This window comes from Ranitomeya variabilis, chromosome 2 (assembly GCF_051348905.1).
Source record: "Ranitomeya variabilis isolate aRanVar5 chromosome 2, aRanVar5.hap1, whole genome shotgun sequence".
NCBI classification, from domain to species: Eukaryota; Metazoa; Chordata; class Amphibia; order Anura; family Dendrobatidae; genus Ranitomeya; species Ranitomeya variabilis.
Window position 1 is genome coordinate 789,807,936 of NC_135233.1, and position 17,896 is coordinate 789,825,831.

General features: G+C 43.6%; 1 protein-coding gene across 3 annotated transcripts in view; it reads right to left on the minus strand.

Moving 5' to 3' along the window:
• SH3BGRL2 (SH3 domain binding glutamate rich protein like 2) overlaps positions 1-17,896 on the minus strand; it is a 52,001-nt gene that overhangs the window by 24,092 nt on the left and 10,013 nt on the right. For all 3 annotated transcript variants that reach the window (XM_077289834.1, XM_077289836.1, XM_077289835.1), the window contains one exon: positions 2,593-2,778. In XM_077289834.1, coding sequence (XP_077145949.1) covers positions 2,593-2,778 — 186 coding nt within the window. The remainder of the gene's footprint in view (positions 1-2,592; positions 2,779-17,896) is intronic.

The following is a 17,896-nucleotide window of genomic DNA, read 5'->3' on the forward strand; positions in this document are numbered from 1 at the left end:
CCCCATAGCTGTGCCATATAGTGCTCTGCACCGTTGCCCCATAGCTGTGCCATATAGTGCTCTGCACCGTTGCCCCATAGCTGTGCCATATAGTGCTCTGCACCGTTGCCCCATAGCTGTGCCATATAGTGCTCTGCACCGTTGCCCCATAGCTGTGCCATATAGTGCTCTGCACCATAATTGCCCCATAGCTGTGCCATATAGTGCTCTGCACCATAATTGCCCCATAGCTGTGCCATATAGTGCTCTGCACCATAATTGCCCCATAGCTGTGCCATATAGTGCTCTGCACCGTTGCCCCATAGCTGTGCCATATAGTGCTCTGCACCGTTGCCCCATAGCTCTGCCATATAGTGCTCTGCACCATTGCCCCATAGATGCTCCACATAAATCTGTGCTGCTGCTGCTGCAATAAAAAAAAACAAAACACATACTCACCTCTCTTGCTTGCAGCTCCTCGGCGCCATCTTCCCGGCATCTCTCTGCACTGACTGATCAGGCAGAGGGCGGCGCGCACACTATATGCGTCATCGCGCCCTCTGCCTTAACAGTCAGTGCAGAGAGACGCCGGGAAGATGGCGCGACGCCCGGCGTGTGGAATGAGGACAGGTGAATATGACATACTTACCTGCTCCCGGCGTCCCGCTCCTTCCCCTGCCTGTCTTCGGTGCCGCAGCCTCTTTCTCTATCAGCGGTCACCGGCACCGCTTCATTAGAGAAATGAATTATGCGGCTCCGCCCCTATGGGAGGTGGAGCAGCCTATTCATTTCTCTAATGAGCGGTCCCACGTGACCGCTCAGGGGAAGAGCTGCGGCACCCGGAGACCGTGGGACGTGCAGGAGGGGCGACAGGAGCCCCGGAAGCAGGTGAGTATATGACAGTGCTCACCCGCCGACCCCACCACCGATCATGACTCGAGTGTAAGCCGAGGGGGCACTTTCAGCCCAAAAATTTGGGCTGAAAATCTCAGCTTATACTCGAGTATATACGGTAACTGTAATTGAAGCAAATAGGATGTTGTAGAAAAAAAAAAAAAGAAAGTACACAGACATCAAGGACATGAGAGTGGAAATAAATTTTTCAAGATCTCAGCAAGGCTTCTTATCTTTCCAGTACACATTGTGCAGAAAACATATCCAATATTTGTATTCAAGGTTTCTTTATGTAAATAAACAGACTATGATAGAAGCAAATATTGCCGTGAGTTTTCTTAATCATTGGATAAGAAAACAGTATGGGCTGTGTATGTATGTTCAAATCACCCCCCTTTCGCCACGTTCAAAATAATTTTGTTCCAATGAGGAGCCCCAATTCATCAAAGTTTTTATGCCATAAAACTGGTGTAAAACCCCAAAATTTTTGCACATGGAGTTACACAAAAATTATGCGGCTTTTGGTGTTTTCACATTAATATCAAGCAACTCCCCCTACCTGTCACATTGATCAATAGTAGCGTTTCAAACGCCAGCATTGCTACTCCAGTGCCTGACTGTGAGGCACCTGAAGGGTTAATAAACTTCTTGAATGTGGTTTTGAGTACCTTGAGGGGTACAGTTTTTAGAATGGTGTCACTTTGGGCCATTTTTTGTCATATAAGCCCCTCAAAGTCACTTCAAGTGTGAGGTGGTCCCTAAAAAAAATGGTTTTGCAAATTTTGTTGGAAAAATTAGAAGTCGCTGGTCACCTTTTAACCCTTATAACTTCCTAACAAAATAATTATGTTTCCAAAATTGGTCTGATATAAAGTAGACATGTGGGAAATGTTATTTATTAACTACTATTTTGTGTGACACATTTCTCTGATTTAAGGGCATAAAAACTAAAAACTTGAAAATTTCGAATTTTTCACCAAATTTCCGTTTTTTTTTTTTGTTTTTTTCACAAGAAACGAAGAAATGTTACCAGTAACAAAGTACAATATGTCACGAGAAAACAGTCTCAGAATCATCGGGATCCGTTGAAGTGTTCCAGAGTTATAACCTCAAAGTGACAGTGGTCAGAATTGGAAAAAATGGCTTCGGGGTGAAGGGGTTAAATGACTGGGTTATCAAAATATAGATTAACATGTAATATTGATTATCTGTAAACATATGTATGAGGTATTAACTTTATAAGCACTGGCCCTTTATGGTATTTGCTGCTATCGATTAGCCTTACCAATTCATGAATGACTTTTCTATAGACAGTGACACCTGTGTCCACTACTCTCTATTAGTATTACTGTTTTGATGTTTTATGCTTAGTTTATTATGTATTTGTTACATTTTGATATCACTGATTTTGGACAAAATCTCTCTCTTTGTACGTCTAGCATAAATGGGAACGTCCTTTACTACTCTGGCCCTTTTACCACTAGGCATAGGGCCTTACTGCCATACTAAGAACTCTCTTCTAAGAATTTTGTTGCTATTAATTATATCTAACAGTAAAAGGAAAACTATGAATTTAAATTCAGGAGGTCAAAATCTTTAAGAAATGGCTTATTTCATAACTGAACCTGACAACTTTTGAAAATATGTAGAACAGTGTTATTAAAGGTTTTTTTTTTCATTTAAACAGCACCTATAGGACTAAAAATAGAGAACACTTACCCCACAATAAGTTTCATCATTAAATATCTGTGGAGGTAGGGGGTTGCCATGCTCAGGCCACTTATCCTTAGGAATATTTTTGTACATCCACTGCTTCTGTTCCTCTGACATGGTGATATCCACTATTTCACAAGTGATATTATGGGATTCCAAGTACTGCATTAGCTCCTGCTGCTGCTTCTTTATCTGCAAGAACAATAGAGAAATATATTAGCTAGATTCCAATCTATTTATGCTCAATCTTGATAATATATAGGTTAGGAAAAATTGAAGACGTTTCTAAAGAGTGATTTACTGTAACAATTGTATAACTTATTAAAACAATGTAAAAAAGAGTAATGTCTCCCAGATCGAATAGGGCAATAAAGGAAAGCTTTTTACTTTTCAGTTCCCTTTGTACCTCTAAATAAAAATTACAACATACAGTAGAAGGAAATTAAAGTGTGATTTATAACAGACTTTAACATTTTTGAGAAAGTAATACATCCTGAGCACTAAAGAGATGCTCTAGTTCATTTCTTGAGAATCAGGGTCTAGGTTAGGGAGACATTGCCCTTGAAAGGATCCGGTTGGGTTATTCATGCTGCAAGACACATGGCCAGCACGTATCTGAAACAAGCTAGATCATTACAAATATGTGTTTCACAAAAAATAATATGAACAGATTGCCAGTAAACAATATAACGAAGAGAAACAGTTATTGGGATCGAGTTCCCACCAACTTTTCCTAGCCTAGCTTTGCTTGCCTGAGAAGTCGCTCTCTAAGTCTATGTAGGAAGTGACCTGTCATATGCACAGTCATGGCCAAAGTGTTGGCACCAGTGATGAGTGAACATGCTCGGATAACGCGTTATCTGAGCATGTTCTGGTGTCATCTGAGTATCTCGGGTGTGCTCAATGAAGCTGTTAGGCAATCCCCGCATGTGTTGCCTGCCTCTTAGAGAGCCGAAATCTCCGCATGTGAATCATGCAGCCACGGGGACTCGAACATACCGTATTTTTCCGACTATAAGACAGTTTTTCCCCAAAAAAAATTGTGAGGAAAATGGGGGGGGGTGTCTTATAGTTGGAATGCAGGCTTACCGGCATTGTGGCGGTGGCAGAGTTGCGGGGATGATGAGCGCGGTGAGCGGTATGGCGTGAGCAGGGTCCCTTCCACAGGTGAGGTGACGCCGCGGCACGGTATCCAAGGAGAGCAGCAGAGCTGGGTGAGTCACGGCTTTCTCGGTGGCGGCGGTCATCTTCCTGAGGCCGCGCGTGCCCAGATTGAGTTTTCTGCTTCCTGGGGCTTCAGGAAAATGGCCGCGGAAGGTCGCGCATGCGCAGATTGAGATCGCGGTGGCCATTTTCATGAAGCGGAGTTCGCAGATGGAGATCTCGGATTCAGGAAAATGGCCGCCGCGATCTCCATCTGCTCACGCGCGGCTTCCCACGGCCATTTTCCTGAAGCCCTGGGAAGCAGAGTACTCAAACTGCGCATGCCCGGCCTCAGGAAGATGGCCGCCACCACTGAGAAACTGGTGGTTAACACAGCTCTGCTGCTCACCTTGGATACCGGGCCGTGGCGTCACCTCACCTGAGGAAGTGACCGCACATCTGCCGCCGCTACAGCACTGCCGCAACCCCCCCCATGGACACCAGGCCATGACGTCGCCCAACTAAGCAGGAAGGGACCCTGCTCAGGTGCATGCCGTACCACCCACCGCGCCTCAGCATCACCACACCTCTGCTGACACCATGCCTCCTGTGACCCTGCTCTGCCACCGCCTGCCCTCAGGTAAGATATCTTACATTCGGACAATAAGACGGACCCCCATCTTATAAAAAAAAAACAACTTTTTTTTCTGCAATTTTCACCCCAAATTTGGGGTGCGTCTTATGGTACGGTGCGTCTTATAGTCCGAAAAATACGGTACTATTCGAGCACATGTTATAGATGTTGATTTGCTCTGTGTGTATTGGAACACACACACAAAAAAAAAAACGGCAAAGTGGACATAATTTTACAAAAAAAAAACAAAACGGGCCAGACAAAATTGTTGGCACCTTTGACTTAATATTTGGTTGCACACTCTTTGGAATAAATAACTGCAGTCAATTGCTTCCATGTAATTTTGGACCACTTTTCTTTTGCAAGCTGCTCCAGGTCTCTCTTATTTGAAGGGTGCCTTGTCTCAATAGCAATTGTAAGAACTCTCCACAATGGGATTTAGATCTGACTCATTGCTGGCCTAACAAATGGGCAATCTCTGCAAGTGTTGTGGCTGTCAAACAGCCGCGAGACATGCAGCAGCAGAACCTCAAACATATTTTTTGAGCACGCTGAAAACACTCCGTTTGCCCCCCGAGCATGCTCGGATAGCACCTTATCTGAACACATTCACTCATCACCTATTGCGACCCAAAATCCTTCGGTAATTTTCAAATTTCATGATTAGTGATGAGCGAGTGTACTCGTTGCTCGGGTTTTCCTGAGCACGCTCGGGTGATCACCGAGTATTTGTAACTGCTCGGAGATTTAGTTTTTGTCACCTCAGCTGAATGATTTACAGCTATCAGCCAGGCTGAGTACATGTGGGGGTTGCCTGGTTGCTAGGGAATCCCCATATGTAAGCAAGTTGTCTAGTAGCTGTAAATCATTCAGCTGCGGTGATGAAAACTAAGTCTCCGAACACTAACAAATACTCGGAGATCACCCGAGCGTGCTCGGGAAAAACGAGTACACTCGCTCATCACTATTCATGATGCCTTGAATACAGTCGAAGCACCCATTGCCAGAGGCAGCAAAACCACCCCAAAACATCTTTGAACCTCCACCTTATTTGATTGAAGGTACGGTGTTCAAAGCCCTCATTCCAGTTTTGGTAAACAGTAGAATGATGTGCTTTGCCAAAAAGCTCTATTTTGGTCTCATCTGTCTACAAGACACTTTCTCAGAAAGATTTTTGCATACTCAAATACATTTTGACAACCTGAAATCTAGATTTTTTTTATGTCCCTGTGTCAGCAGCGAGCTCCTCCGGGATCTCCTGCCATTGGGTTTCACTTCATTCAAACATCAATGGAGAGTTCATGCTGACACTGATGCACCCAGAGCCTACAGGGTAGCTTGAATTTCTTTGGAACTTGATTGGGGCTGCCTATACACCACCCAGACTATCCTGCGTTGCAACCTTTCATCAATTTTTCTCTGCTGTCCATGTCCAGGGAGATTAGCTAAAGTGTGATGGGTTGTAAACTTCTTGATTAAAGCTACTTTCACACTTCGGTCTTCTTCCCTCCATCGCAATCCGTTGTTATGGCAAAAAAACGGATCCTGCAAATGTGCCCACAGGATCCGTTTTTTTGCCATTGACTCTAACGACGGATTGCAACGGAAGGACACGTCGCATTCCTCGTGCAACGGATGAATCGTGTTTTTGCGGTCCGTCGTCACAAAAAACGTTCAATGTAACTTTTTTTGTGCGACGGGTCCGCCATTTCCGACCGCGCACGCACGGCCGGAACTCCGCCCCCTCCTCCCCGCTCATCACACTGGGCAGTAGATGCGTTGTAAAACTGCATCCGCTGCCCACGTTGTGCTAAATTTAGCACAACGTCCGACGGGCCGACGGTTTGCGACAGCCCCGTACCAACTAAAGTGTGAAAGAAGCCTAAGTTGCGTACTGTGGACAAAGGAACATCTAGATTTCTGGACTTGAGATTGAGGATATCTTTCAACAATTTTGGTTCTCAAGTCATCAGACAGTTCTCTTCTCCTCGTTCTGTTCTCCATGCTTAGTGTGGTACATACAGACACACAATGCAAAGATTGAGTCAACTTCTCTCCTTTAATCTGGTCTCAGGTGCAATTTTCATATTGCCCACAACTGTTACTTGCCACAGGTGAGTTTGAACAAGCATAACAGGCCGCTTGAAACAAAGTTGTTTACCTGCATTTTTGTAAAGGTGCAAACAATTTTGGTCAGCCCATTTTTGGAGTTGTGTGTGAAATTATGTCAAATTTTTTTATTTTTCTCTGTATTTTTGTGTTGTTCCAATACAAACAAAGTAAATAAACATGTGTATAACAATGACTGTATGTAGGGACAGACTTGCAAGTGAAACACAGCGGAGCCAAGAGAAGTCACATGTTCACTTTAGGAAGCAGAAAGTACTGTAATGCTGAAGATAAGCCTCCGATGTAACCTGAAAGATAAGAAAAACAAGTTAGATTATACTCACACAGGGACGGTCCCGATGCGGTCCGGTCCCGATGCGGTCTGAGGTCCAATTTCTCCTGTTACCCTTGGGAAAATAAAAACTTGGGGGCTAAAAAATCATTTTTGTGGAAAACAAAATGATTTTTTTTATTTCCATGGCTCTGCGTTATAAACTTTAGTGAAAAGCTTTGTTGTTCAAAATTCTCACAGCACATCTAGATAAGTTCCTTGGGGTGTCTAGTTTCCAATATGGGGTCACTTGTGGGGGGGTTCTACTATTTAGGCACATCAGGGGCTCTGCAAACGCAACGTAACGCCTGCAGGCAATCCATCTAAGTCTGAATTCCAAACGGCGCTCCTTCCCTTCCAAGGTCTGCCATTCACCGAAACAGTGGTTTACCCCCACATATGGGGTATCTGCGTACTCAGGACAAATTGTACAACAACTTTTGGGGTCCAATTTCTCCTGTTACCCTTGGCAAAATAAAACAAATTGGATCTGAAGTAAATTTTTTGTGAAAAAACGTTAAATGAGGGGGTTCAGGTTTTAGAATGGTGTCACTTTGGGGTATTTTCTATCATAAAGACCCCTCAAAGTGACTTAAAATGTGATGTGGTCCTTAAAAAAAATAAAAATAAAAAAAAATAATGGTTTTGTAAAAATGAGAAATTGCTAGTCAATTTTAACCCTTATAACTTCCTAACAAAAAAAAATTTTGGTTCTATAATTGTGCTGATGTAAAGTAGACATGGGGGAAATGTTACTTATTAAGTATTTTGTGTGACATATCTCTGTGATTTAAGGGCATGAAAATTCAAAGTTGGAAAATTGCGACATTTTCGCCAAATTTCCGTTTTTCACAAATAAACCCAAGTAATGTAGAGGAAATTTTACCACTAACATGAAGTACAATATGTCACGAGAAAACAATGTCAGAATCACCAAGATCCATGCAAGAGTTCCAGAGTTGTAACCTCATAAAGGGACTGTGGTCAGAGTTGTAAAAATTGGCCCAGTCATTAACATGCAAACCACCCTTGGGAGTTAAGGGGTTAAAACAATGGCAACAGCTGACAGTGATCAGTGACAATGTGACATGGGATACATTAGGGTACAGTCACACAGTACCATTTTGATCGCTACGACGGCACGATCCGTGACGTCGCAGCGATCGTATGATTATCGCTCCAGCGTCGTAGACTGCGGTCACACGGTGCAATCACGGCGCTGGAGCGATGCCGAAGTCCCCGGGTAACCAGGGTAAACATCGGGTTACTAAGCGCAGGGCCGCGCTTAGTAACCCGATGTTTACCCTGGTTACCAGCGTAAACGTAAAAAAAACAAACAGTACATACTCACATTCCGATGTCTGTCCCCGGCGTTCTGCTTCTCTCCACTGTGTACGCAGCAGAGCCGGAAAGCACAGCGGTGACGTCAGACGTCACCGCTGTGCTCGCTTTCCGGCTGGCAGGCGCTCACAGTGCAGAGAAGCTGAGACGCCGGAGGACAGACACCGGAATGTGAGTATGTACTGTTTGTTTTTTTTTACTTTTACGCTGGTAACCAGGGTAAACATCGGGTTACTAAGCGCGGCCCTGCGCTTAGTTACCCGATGTTTACCCTGGTTACAAGCGAACACATCGCTGGATCGCTGTCACACACAACGATCCAGCGATGTCAGCGGGAGATCCAGCGACGAAAGAAAGTTCCATACGATCTGCTACGACGTACGATTCTCAGCAGGATCCCTGATCGCTGCTGCGTGTCAGACACAGCGATATCGTATGGATATCGCTGGAACGTCACGGATCGTACGGTCGTAGCGATCAAAGTGTGACTGTGTGACGGTACCCTTAGTAATGAAAACACAACTAATACAAAACTATTAAAAAAAATGCTGAATGGTAAGGCTAGGTTCACATTGCGTTAATAGCAGCCCGTTCAGCACATACACTAACGGGCTGCTGTTAAGGCAAGTGCCGACGTTCCATTGCGCTAGCGCAGATAGAGCATCTGCTAGCTCCATCTGCGCTAGCAGTGACGGACCCGGAAACGCTGCAGCCCGCGTCTCGGGTCCGTCACTCAATGACGGCACATCCCTAGCGCACGCCCATTGTGGGAGTGCGCTAGCGATTCGTCCGACATTGCATTCAATGGCGGCGTTAACGGACTACGTTACACCGCGTTATGTTTAACGTAGTCCGTTTAACGGAGTCACTGAACGCACTGTGAACCCAGCCTAAGCAAAATTCAGCAAGGTCCTGAACAAATGTAAACTCAGCCGTCTCTGGTTACTTCCTTAAGACTTGGTCATGAATGATAAGCAATTCATCATAAACTCCTACACAGGGCACAGCTACTCAAAACAAATACATTACAACACTGTCATTTGCAAAACATTACACAGAAAGCACTATTATTCCCAGATCTCATGTACACACTTGTTGAATACAGGTTAAAACCTGATAAAATACATTACAAAACAAATGCATCCGGCATTTATGGTACTTACAATCTGACTTCATTGCCTTTTTCACTCTGTCATGAATCAAACACATACAGGATTGACAACAGGACAGGATTTAAAAAAAAACAAAAAAAAAAAACAGAAAAACATTAGTAACACACGTTGCAGATTTACTGCGGATCCGCAGAGTTTTTTCCGCGCAGAAATGCTGCAGATCCACAAAGTGATTTAGGGTATGTGCACACGTAGAATAATCCTCTGCGGATTTTTCCGCAGCGGATTTGATAAATCCGCAGGGCAAAAACACTGCGTTTTTCCTGCGGCTTTATCGCGGTTTTTGTGCGGATTCCACTGCGGTTTTACACCTGCGGTTTTCTATTATGGAGCAGGTGTAAAACCGCTGCGGATTCCGCACAAAGAATTGACATGCCGTGGAATGTAAACCGCTGAGTTTCTGCGCAGTTGTTTTCCGCAGCATGTGCACTGCAGATTGAGTTTCCCATAGGTTTACATTGTACTGAAAACGCATGGGAAACTGCTGCGGACCCGCAGCTGCGGAAACGCTGCGGATCCGCAGCAAAATCCGCAGCGTGTGCACATAGCCTTACAGTACAATGTAAAAAAATAGGAATAAAAAAAATGCTGTGCTAATGGTGCGGAAAATTCCGCACAGAAAACTCAGCGGATTGAAAGAAGGAGCATGTCACTTCATTTGTGCGGATCTGCAGCGGTTCTGCAACCATTCCATTATAGAAATCCGCAGGGGTAAAAAACACATGAAATCCGCAGCAAATCCGCAAGAAAAACGCATCAAATCTGCACCTGCGTTTTCTGCCAGGAGATGCAGATTTTGTGCAGAAAATTCTGCAACGTGTACACATAGCCTAAACCACAATAACTTAATAAACAGGCCTAATTTGGCTCTAAACATCTATTTTCATTGTTGTATTCCAGGATTCATAATTTTTTTATGTTCTTGTCAGCATACCGTAGTTGTACGAGGGCTTGTTTTTTGGGGATTAGATGATTTTGCCTATGGCACTATGTTGGGGTACATATACCATAACTTATTTTTCTATCTTAACTCTGTATGGGGAGAAATAGAAAAAAAACCAAAAAACTATTTTTGCTTTTTTTTTTTACGCTGTTCATATGCTACATAAAGTATTAGTTTTCTAGAAGTTAGCACATCAAATTAATGGTTATTAATCTATACAATAACTACACAGCTTAAAAAAAAATTATTGTTTTTGTATCACCATATTCTGAGAGCCACAAGTTTAACATTTTTCAGTCAACTGACCTTGTGTGAGGGCTTTTTTTTTTTCCACCTGACAGGATCTAATCATTGGTCCAAATTTGGTTAATATGCAATTTTTTGTTCACTTTTTATTATATTTTATGGACGATGGAATGAAAAAACAAAAAACAAAATTGCACTCCTGAGTTCTTTTGGTTTTGGTTAAATACCATTCACCAACTTTTTGTTCACTTTTTATTTAATTTTATAGTTAGGATTAGAGATAAGTAAATAAATTCAAGTAAGCTGAATTACATTTGCCAAATGTAGATCCTTTGCAATTTGTTTCCGTGCCGAATAAGCAAAATAGTGGCCACTAGCCGTTATTTTTCTGAACCATAACGAGCCATCAAAAAGTAGAAAAAAAATTGTTAAACTCACCTCTTTGATCCCTTAGTAGGTCACATCATCTTCTGATCATGATTGAATCTTTGGGTCTCTAAACCTGTGCTGGACTTCTCAGTGTCATGGCGCTATACAGGCGTCAAAACTTCACGATGTGAGCACACTGACATCTGAAAATCTGGCACAGCGAAGAGAACCGCAGATTTCAACGCAAGTGCTGGGGGATCAGTAGATGTGGCGAGGAACAGACGCATAGTCGCGAGTAGCGAAGAGGCTAGAAAGGTGAGCAGAGGGAGGGACATTAACCCCTTCCCGACATGTGGCATACACCTATTGCTCTGTGTAAGCTGCGTTCCCACAAACAGCAGTATATGTACGGTGGCACAATTGCGCGGGCAATTGGGTGCGGGTGTCAGCTCTGTTACAGTTGACATTCTGCAGAAATGCGCACAATCGGTGCTTGCACGATCACGGATATACAACCCCTCTGATGTCGCTGTCAGTAGTGACAGCGGCATAGAGGAGCATCACGCAGGGAATCAGTTCCCTGTGCGCTTCCATCAGGACAATGCAATCGCATTGTCTTCATGGTCTACATGGAGATCCCCGGCCGCAAGGTCCATCTGGGCCCTGCAGGAAAAGTGGCTTGTGAGCGCCTGTCAGATTCTGATCGGATACTCTACAGTGCAATTGGCCAGTTTTGTGCACTTCTGAAAAGGACACCGCTGAACAGAAGCCAGACGGAGTCCAGAATAATCCATATCAAAAAAGAAGACAGCGCCACATCGATCAGTGAAAAATAACTTACAGATTTAATCTGCCATCTGCAGCGACGTTTCGGTATAACAACCTTTATCAAGCACAGTCTGACACATGTTCCAACCACCATTATATACTTCAAGCACCACCCCCCATTCCATAGTCCACCAATGGGAGTGAAGCACCATGATAGAAAATCCACATAAATACATATAAAAACATTTAGACATACAAAAAATATAATACCAATACACAGACAATAATACTATATCATCTAACAAAGGTATACTAGCCCTGATCGCTAAAAAGCTAAAGAACCAGCCCTCTACAATGCAATCAAAATTCCCCATATAGCATTATAAACAAACCGCAATCCTCCAATAGATCTACAGCATCCCATGTAACCAGGAAACAAGCCCACCCTCCGAATGATGTCATAACGACCGTAGTCCAATCTGAAGTCGATCCTGAATCAGGTGAACACGGAGGTGGAGGAGATTACTGCGCAAGTCCTGTTCATAGATCTCCACTGCGCATGACACAGAGTATCCAGGATATAGTTCAACCCCCAGCATATTGCCATAGTGACCGTCGTCCAATCAGGTTCTCGGTTGTCTGTCACATGGCCACAGGAGTAAAATAGGTTACTGCGCAGGTCCAACTTGATCTCCCCGTGCATAGAAAAAACAGCGTCCAGAGGGATCCATATATATAACGCCACTGCGCAGACTCACCATCAAACAGCGCTCGCTTGATCAGATATATCAGGACATCAGTACATGTGTCCCACACGGCTTCCATGCGCTAGCGATTGTGGATCCACTATAGCTCCTCCAAAATACATGGTAATCCTGCATACAAGTCTATTAAAAAACTGAGACTCATGAGAAAATTGGGGAAGACACCTGCATATTGTACAGCACGAATCACCTAGGCATTATATCTAAACTGTGACATAGCATATCTACACAGATACCCCAGAAATAACCAACCCAAATATCATAACGGTGACTCAGGGCATCCATATCATATAAAACACAACCTCCCAAAGCTACATGAATCTCTCTATATATGCTAATTAACCCCTTCAGTATAAACCAAGCATAATGAACTAAAAAGGTACATCATACGTGGCTACACCAAAAAGTACAACTGCTCCCCTGGAAAAGAGAAGAATCATAAAATAACCAAACTGGAACCCACTAATCCATATTCCACATCTTGGTTACTAAACAACGGGGGAATAATTAGTCATATGCATTACAATAAACCAAAAAAGGGCTGGTCTAACCAATATTGATATAAATACAGCATATAAATACAACATAAAAAAGGAAACTTATATAATTGTGAAAAATATATAAAAAAAATGGTTAAAATCAATATACCAGAAGAATACTGCAAGAAATATAAAAAGACCACTAGAGACAACAACTTTGCTGGTACTCCAAATTCATCCCCCTAGGGTATAGGGTATCTAGCTCAAAAATCCATTTTAATTCTTTCCTTTTCAGAAGGGTAATGCGATCACCACCACGTCGCATCACTGGTACATCATCAATCACCCTATACCTCAATTGGTTGACCGAATGTCCTTATCATGAAAGTGTCTTGGTACAGGTAAGTCCAATAATTTAGTCCTGATCGTGCTTTTGTGCTTGCTAATTCTCGCTCTGACCTCCATTGTGGTCTCCCCCACATAGAAGATACCACAAGGGCAGGTCAGGATATACACAACAAAACTGCTCCTACACGTATACCGTCTCCTGATGTCATATCTTTTACCGGTATAGGGGTGGCAAAAGAAGGCCCCCTTGAGCATGTTACTGCAGCAAGCACAACCCAAACACGGAAAATTGCCAAGACTAGGTCGACTCAGTGTTGTTTGTAAATCTCTCTTTGAGCTGCCAATGTCAGAAAAAACTAGTTCATCCTTCAGGTTTTTATTCCTCCTATATGAGAATAGTGGAGGTGTTTGAAATTCAACAACACTGGAGTGACCCTTATTCAGCAGGGACCAGTGTTTCCGTATAATGCCCGAGACCCTCAAACTCATGTTATTATATGTGCTCACAAAAGGGATCCTTTTGTTAGTCTCAACCTTATCCTTTGGAACCAAAAGGTCCTCACGTCTGGTAACCAAAGCCTGTAGCTTATATTTCTCAAGGTCAGCCCTAGGGTAGCCCCTTGATAAAAATTTACGGCACATTTCCTCCAATCTCCCATCAACAGAGGTTTCACAAGACACAATCCTCCTCACTCTCAACAGCTGACTCCAGGGCAAAGACTCAACCATCTTACGCGGATGCTCACTGGAGAAGTAAAGAAGATTGTTCCTATCCGTCTCTTTAACGTACAAATCAGTGTGTAAACACCCCCCAGTCTTGTAAACACAAGTATCTAGGAATTGGATCCTGTCCTGAGAACACTCCATGGTAAAACCAAGGCCAGGATGGACACTGTTCAGATGGGAAAGAAAGGATTCGAGTTAATTCCCATCACCATCCCATACCAGGAAAATGTCGTCGATGTAGCGTCGCCAACCCCTGACATGGCACCAAAACCGTGAACTGTAAACGTATTCATCCTCCAGGATGGCCATATAGATATTAGCATAAGTGGGGGCCACATTGGACCCCATGGCCGTCCCGCGGCGCTGCAGGAAGTAGTCATCACCGAAGAGAAAAAAATTCCTCCCCAGGATGAACTCCAGCAGCGCCAGGATGAAGCGCGTACAGCTCGGGGCCATGTCGGAGCCGGCGAGTGCCACACCGACGGCATACAAACCTCTGGCATGCTCGATGGAAGTATATAAGGAGGACACATCAAAAGAAACCAACCACGTGGAATCAACCACATGTATACCTTCCAGGGACTTGATGAAATCACTTGTGTCCCTTACTTATGAGGGAGCAGACACAGCATAATCTCTCAGCAGCCGATCAAGAAAAATGGCCACTTTATTACCCAGAGACCCCCTGCCCGACACAATCGGTCGGGCCAGGAGGTCTCCGCAGATCCTTATGGATCTTAGGTAACGTATACAGTATAGGGACTACCGGATGCTCCACCTTCAGAAACTCTGCCAATTTAACATCAATAATACCCATGGCTTCATCAATAATTGTCTCCAACTCAGATTTGAATTCCTGAATGGGGTTCACACGCAGCCTCTCATAAACATTACCATCAGAAAGTTGTGACCTTATCTCACGGACATATTGTGAAGTGTCCATCACCACCAAAGTCCCGCCCTTGTCGGCTGGCTTGATGGTGATGGATTTGTTCTTCCTCAGTGTTCTAATCTCTTTCCGCTCAGCAAATGTTAAATTGGATTTACCAAATTTTAAATCACTTTTCCTCAATTTGGCTATATCAGCCTTAACGAATTTGGAAAACGTCTCAACAACCGGGTCATGTTTAGGAGGAACAAAATCACTCTTGTTGTAGAGACCTTATTTGCTGAGTGAAAAGCCCTCCCGTGGAATCGAGGGCACAGAACCCTCTTTACCCGAAAAAAACAATGTCAGTTTTAACCGTCTAAAAAAAGAGAACAGATCATTATCCAAAGCAAACCAGTCAGTCCGACTGGTAGGGCAAAATGATAACCCCTTGGACAAAAGCTTAATCTGGATGTCTGAGAGAGAAAGTGAAGATATATTTACCACCAAAGATGTCGGAGCACTCATTTCATTCTCCCCTTGGATCTCGTTGTCAAGCCTTGGCTCCCTTTTCCTGTGTCTCCTGCCGCCCCTGTGGCCACTGCGCCTTCTTGGGATGCAGGTCCCACCTCTCTGGCTAAAAAACCAGTAGGACCAATACTCGTGGTACCACCATCATCAGTGGAATACGATTCCCCACCTGTAAAGCCAAATGCGTTCTGTTGGGCTGATTGTTTCTGGGGTCTTCTCCACCTCTTAGGGTGATTCTTGGACTGCCCAGCGCCCAACTTCATTTTGTTAGGCAAGGAGTTCCTAAATTGCCAGCCATATACTCTGCCATTGCTGTAATCTTCAAGATTTCTGAACCACTTGGACCTCTTAGTGTCTTCCAAGCCGGTCCGATATTTCAAAAGGTTCTCTTCGATCTTAGAGTTAATTGAACCAAAGTCCGTAGCTGAAACCAATGGTGTGAGATTCTTCCTAACCTCTTCCACGGTCGTTATGACATCATTCGGAGGGTGGGCTTGTTTCCTGGTTACATGGGATGCTGTAGATCTATTGGAGGATTGCGGTTTGTTTATAATGCTATATGGGGAATTTTGATTGCATTGTAGAGGGCTGGTTCTTTAGCTTTTTAGCGATCAGGGCTAGTATACCTTTGTTAGATGATATAGTATTCTTGTCTGTGTATTGGTATTATATTTTTTGTATGTCTAAATGTTTTTATATGTATTTATGTGGATTTTCTATCATGGTGCTTCACTCCCATTGGTGGATTATGGAATGGGGGGTGATGCTTGAAGTATATAATGGTGGTTGGAACATGTGTCAGACTGTGCTTGATAAAGGTTGTTATACCGAAACGTCGCCGCAGATGGCAGATTAAATCTGTAAGTTATTTTTCACTGATCGATGTGGCGCTGTCTTCTTTTTTGATATGGATTGGACTATGCAGCTGGGTTGACCCCCTGGCACTGACGTGCGCTACTAAAAGGCCTATGGAAGCCATATGGGTATAGGGTGCGGTTTAATGACTTTTTTGGATTTCTACATGTTGGGAGTCCAGAATAAGTCTGCTGTCTCATTATGAATGGATCAAACAGATTTTCATCTGTCACATCATTCGGAGATTTAGATGGAAACCCCGATGCAAGTGCTCAGCGTAGAGCGCCGGATAAATGTGATCCCAAAAGTTATATAAAATGTTTCCAATAAAAGCTTCAACTCAATCCACAAAAAAGCAAGTCCTCACTCAGGTCTGTCATCTGTTAACGGAAATATATGGGGTTTCCACGTTACTGGTAGCACAAAGGCTCTGGAAAAACTAAATTGGCTCCTCGCCCTCCCAAAAGAAATTCAGTAAATTCTCTGCTCCCAAATCCAAATGCCCCCCTTCCTTCTGAGCCTCAGTGAGCCTAAACTACATTTAGTACCCACATGTTTGGTATTTCTGTAGTGATGAGAGCCCGCCTTATTTACAGGTGTGTCTCCAGAAACATGAGCTGGGCATAATGTACTGGTCACTAACAGCAGTTTGCAATTTTTAATCAGCAACATCCACTGCTGCTTGTTTCTGGAAAACACTCATGGAGTCAAAATCGTCACTACATCTGTAGATAAATTCCCAAAGGGTGAGGTGCACACGGTCAGTAATTGGCAGCGCTTTGGACGAAGCACATGTCTGCTGCGACCAAAGCGCTGCCGGCTTTTGAACACAGGTGATTCCGCATGTGTTCATTGAACCATGCGGAATCACAACGTCCAATACATTGGACGGGGGAAATTTATCTTGCGTAGACTTCGATGTAAGCATCATCCACTCACCGTGTGCACATACCCTTATAATTTCCAAAATGGGGTCACTTTAGGAGGGATTCTGCTTTTCTATCACTTAGGGGCTCTTTACATGGAATCTGCAAACTATTCTAGGAAATCTTCATTCCAGGAGGCAAATAGCGCTCCATCCCTTCCGAGTCTCTCCGTATGGCTAAGTAGTGCTATAGTCACATATGGGGTATTGCCACGTTCAGTAGAAGTTGTGGGACATATTTTGGTGCTATTTTTACCCATTTCCCAGTATAAAAATGTGAAACTTGGGGCTAACACACATTCTAGGTGGTAAAAATGTAAATTTTTTTTATCTTCTCTGCCCAACGGTATAAAAGTCTGTGACACACCTGTGGTGTTAATATAATCACCGCACCACTAGATTAATTCATTGAGAGGTTTAGTTTGTAAAATGGGGTCACTTATGGGGGGGGTTCTGCTGTGTTGGCACCTCAGGGTCTCTGCCAATGTAACATGGCACCCTCAAACAAGTGCAGCAAGATCTGCACTATAATATGGCGTTTCTTCCCTTTCAAACCCTGCCGTGCAACCAAACTGTTGTTTTCCTCCACATATTGGGTATCTGCACACTCAAGAGAAATTGCACAACTAATTGTATGGAGCAATTTCTCCTGTTACCCTTATGAAAATGCAAAATTTGGAGCCATAAAAAGATTTATCTGGCAAAAATGAAATTGTTTTTTTATTTTCACAGCTTTACGTTATACACTTCTGTGAAGT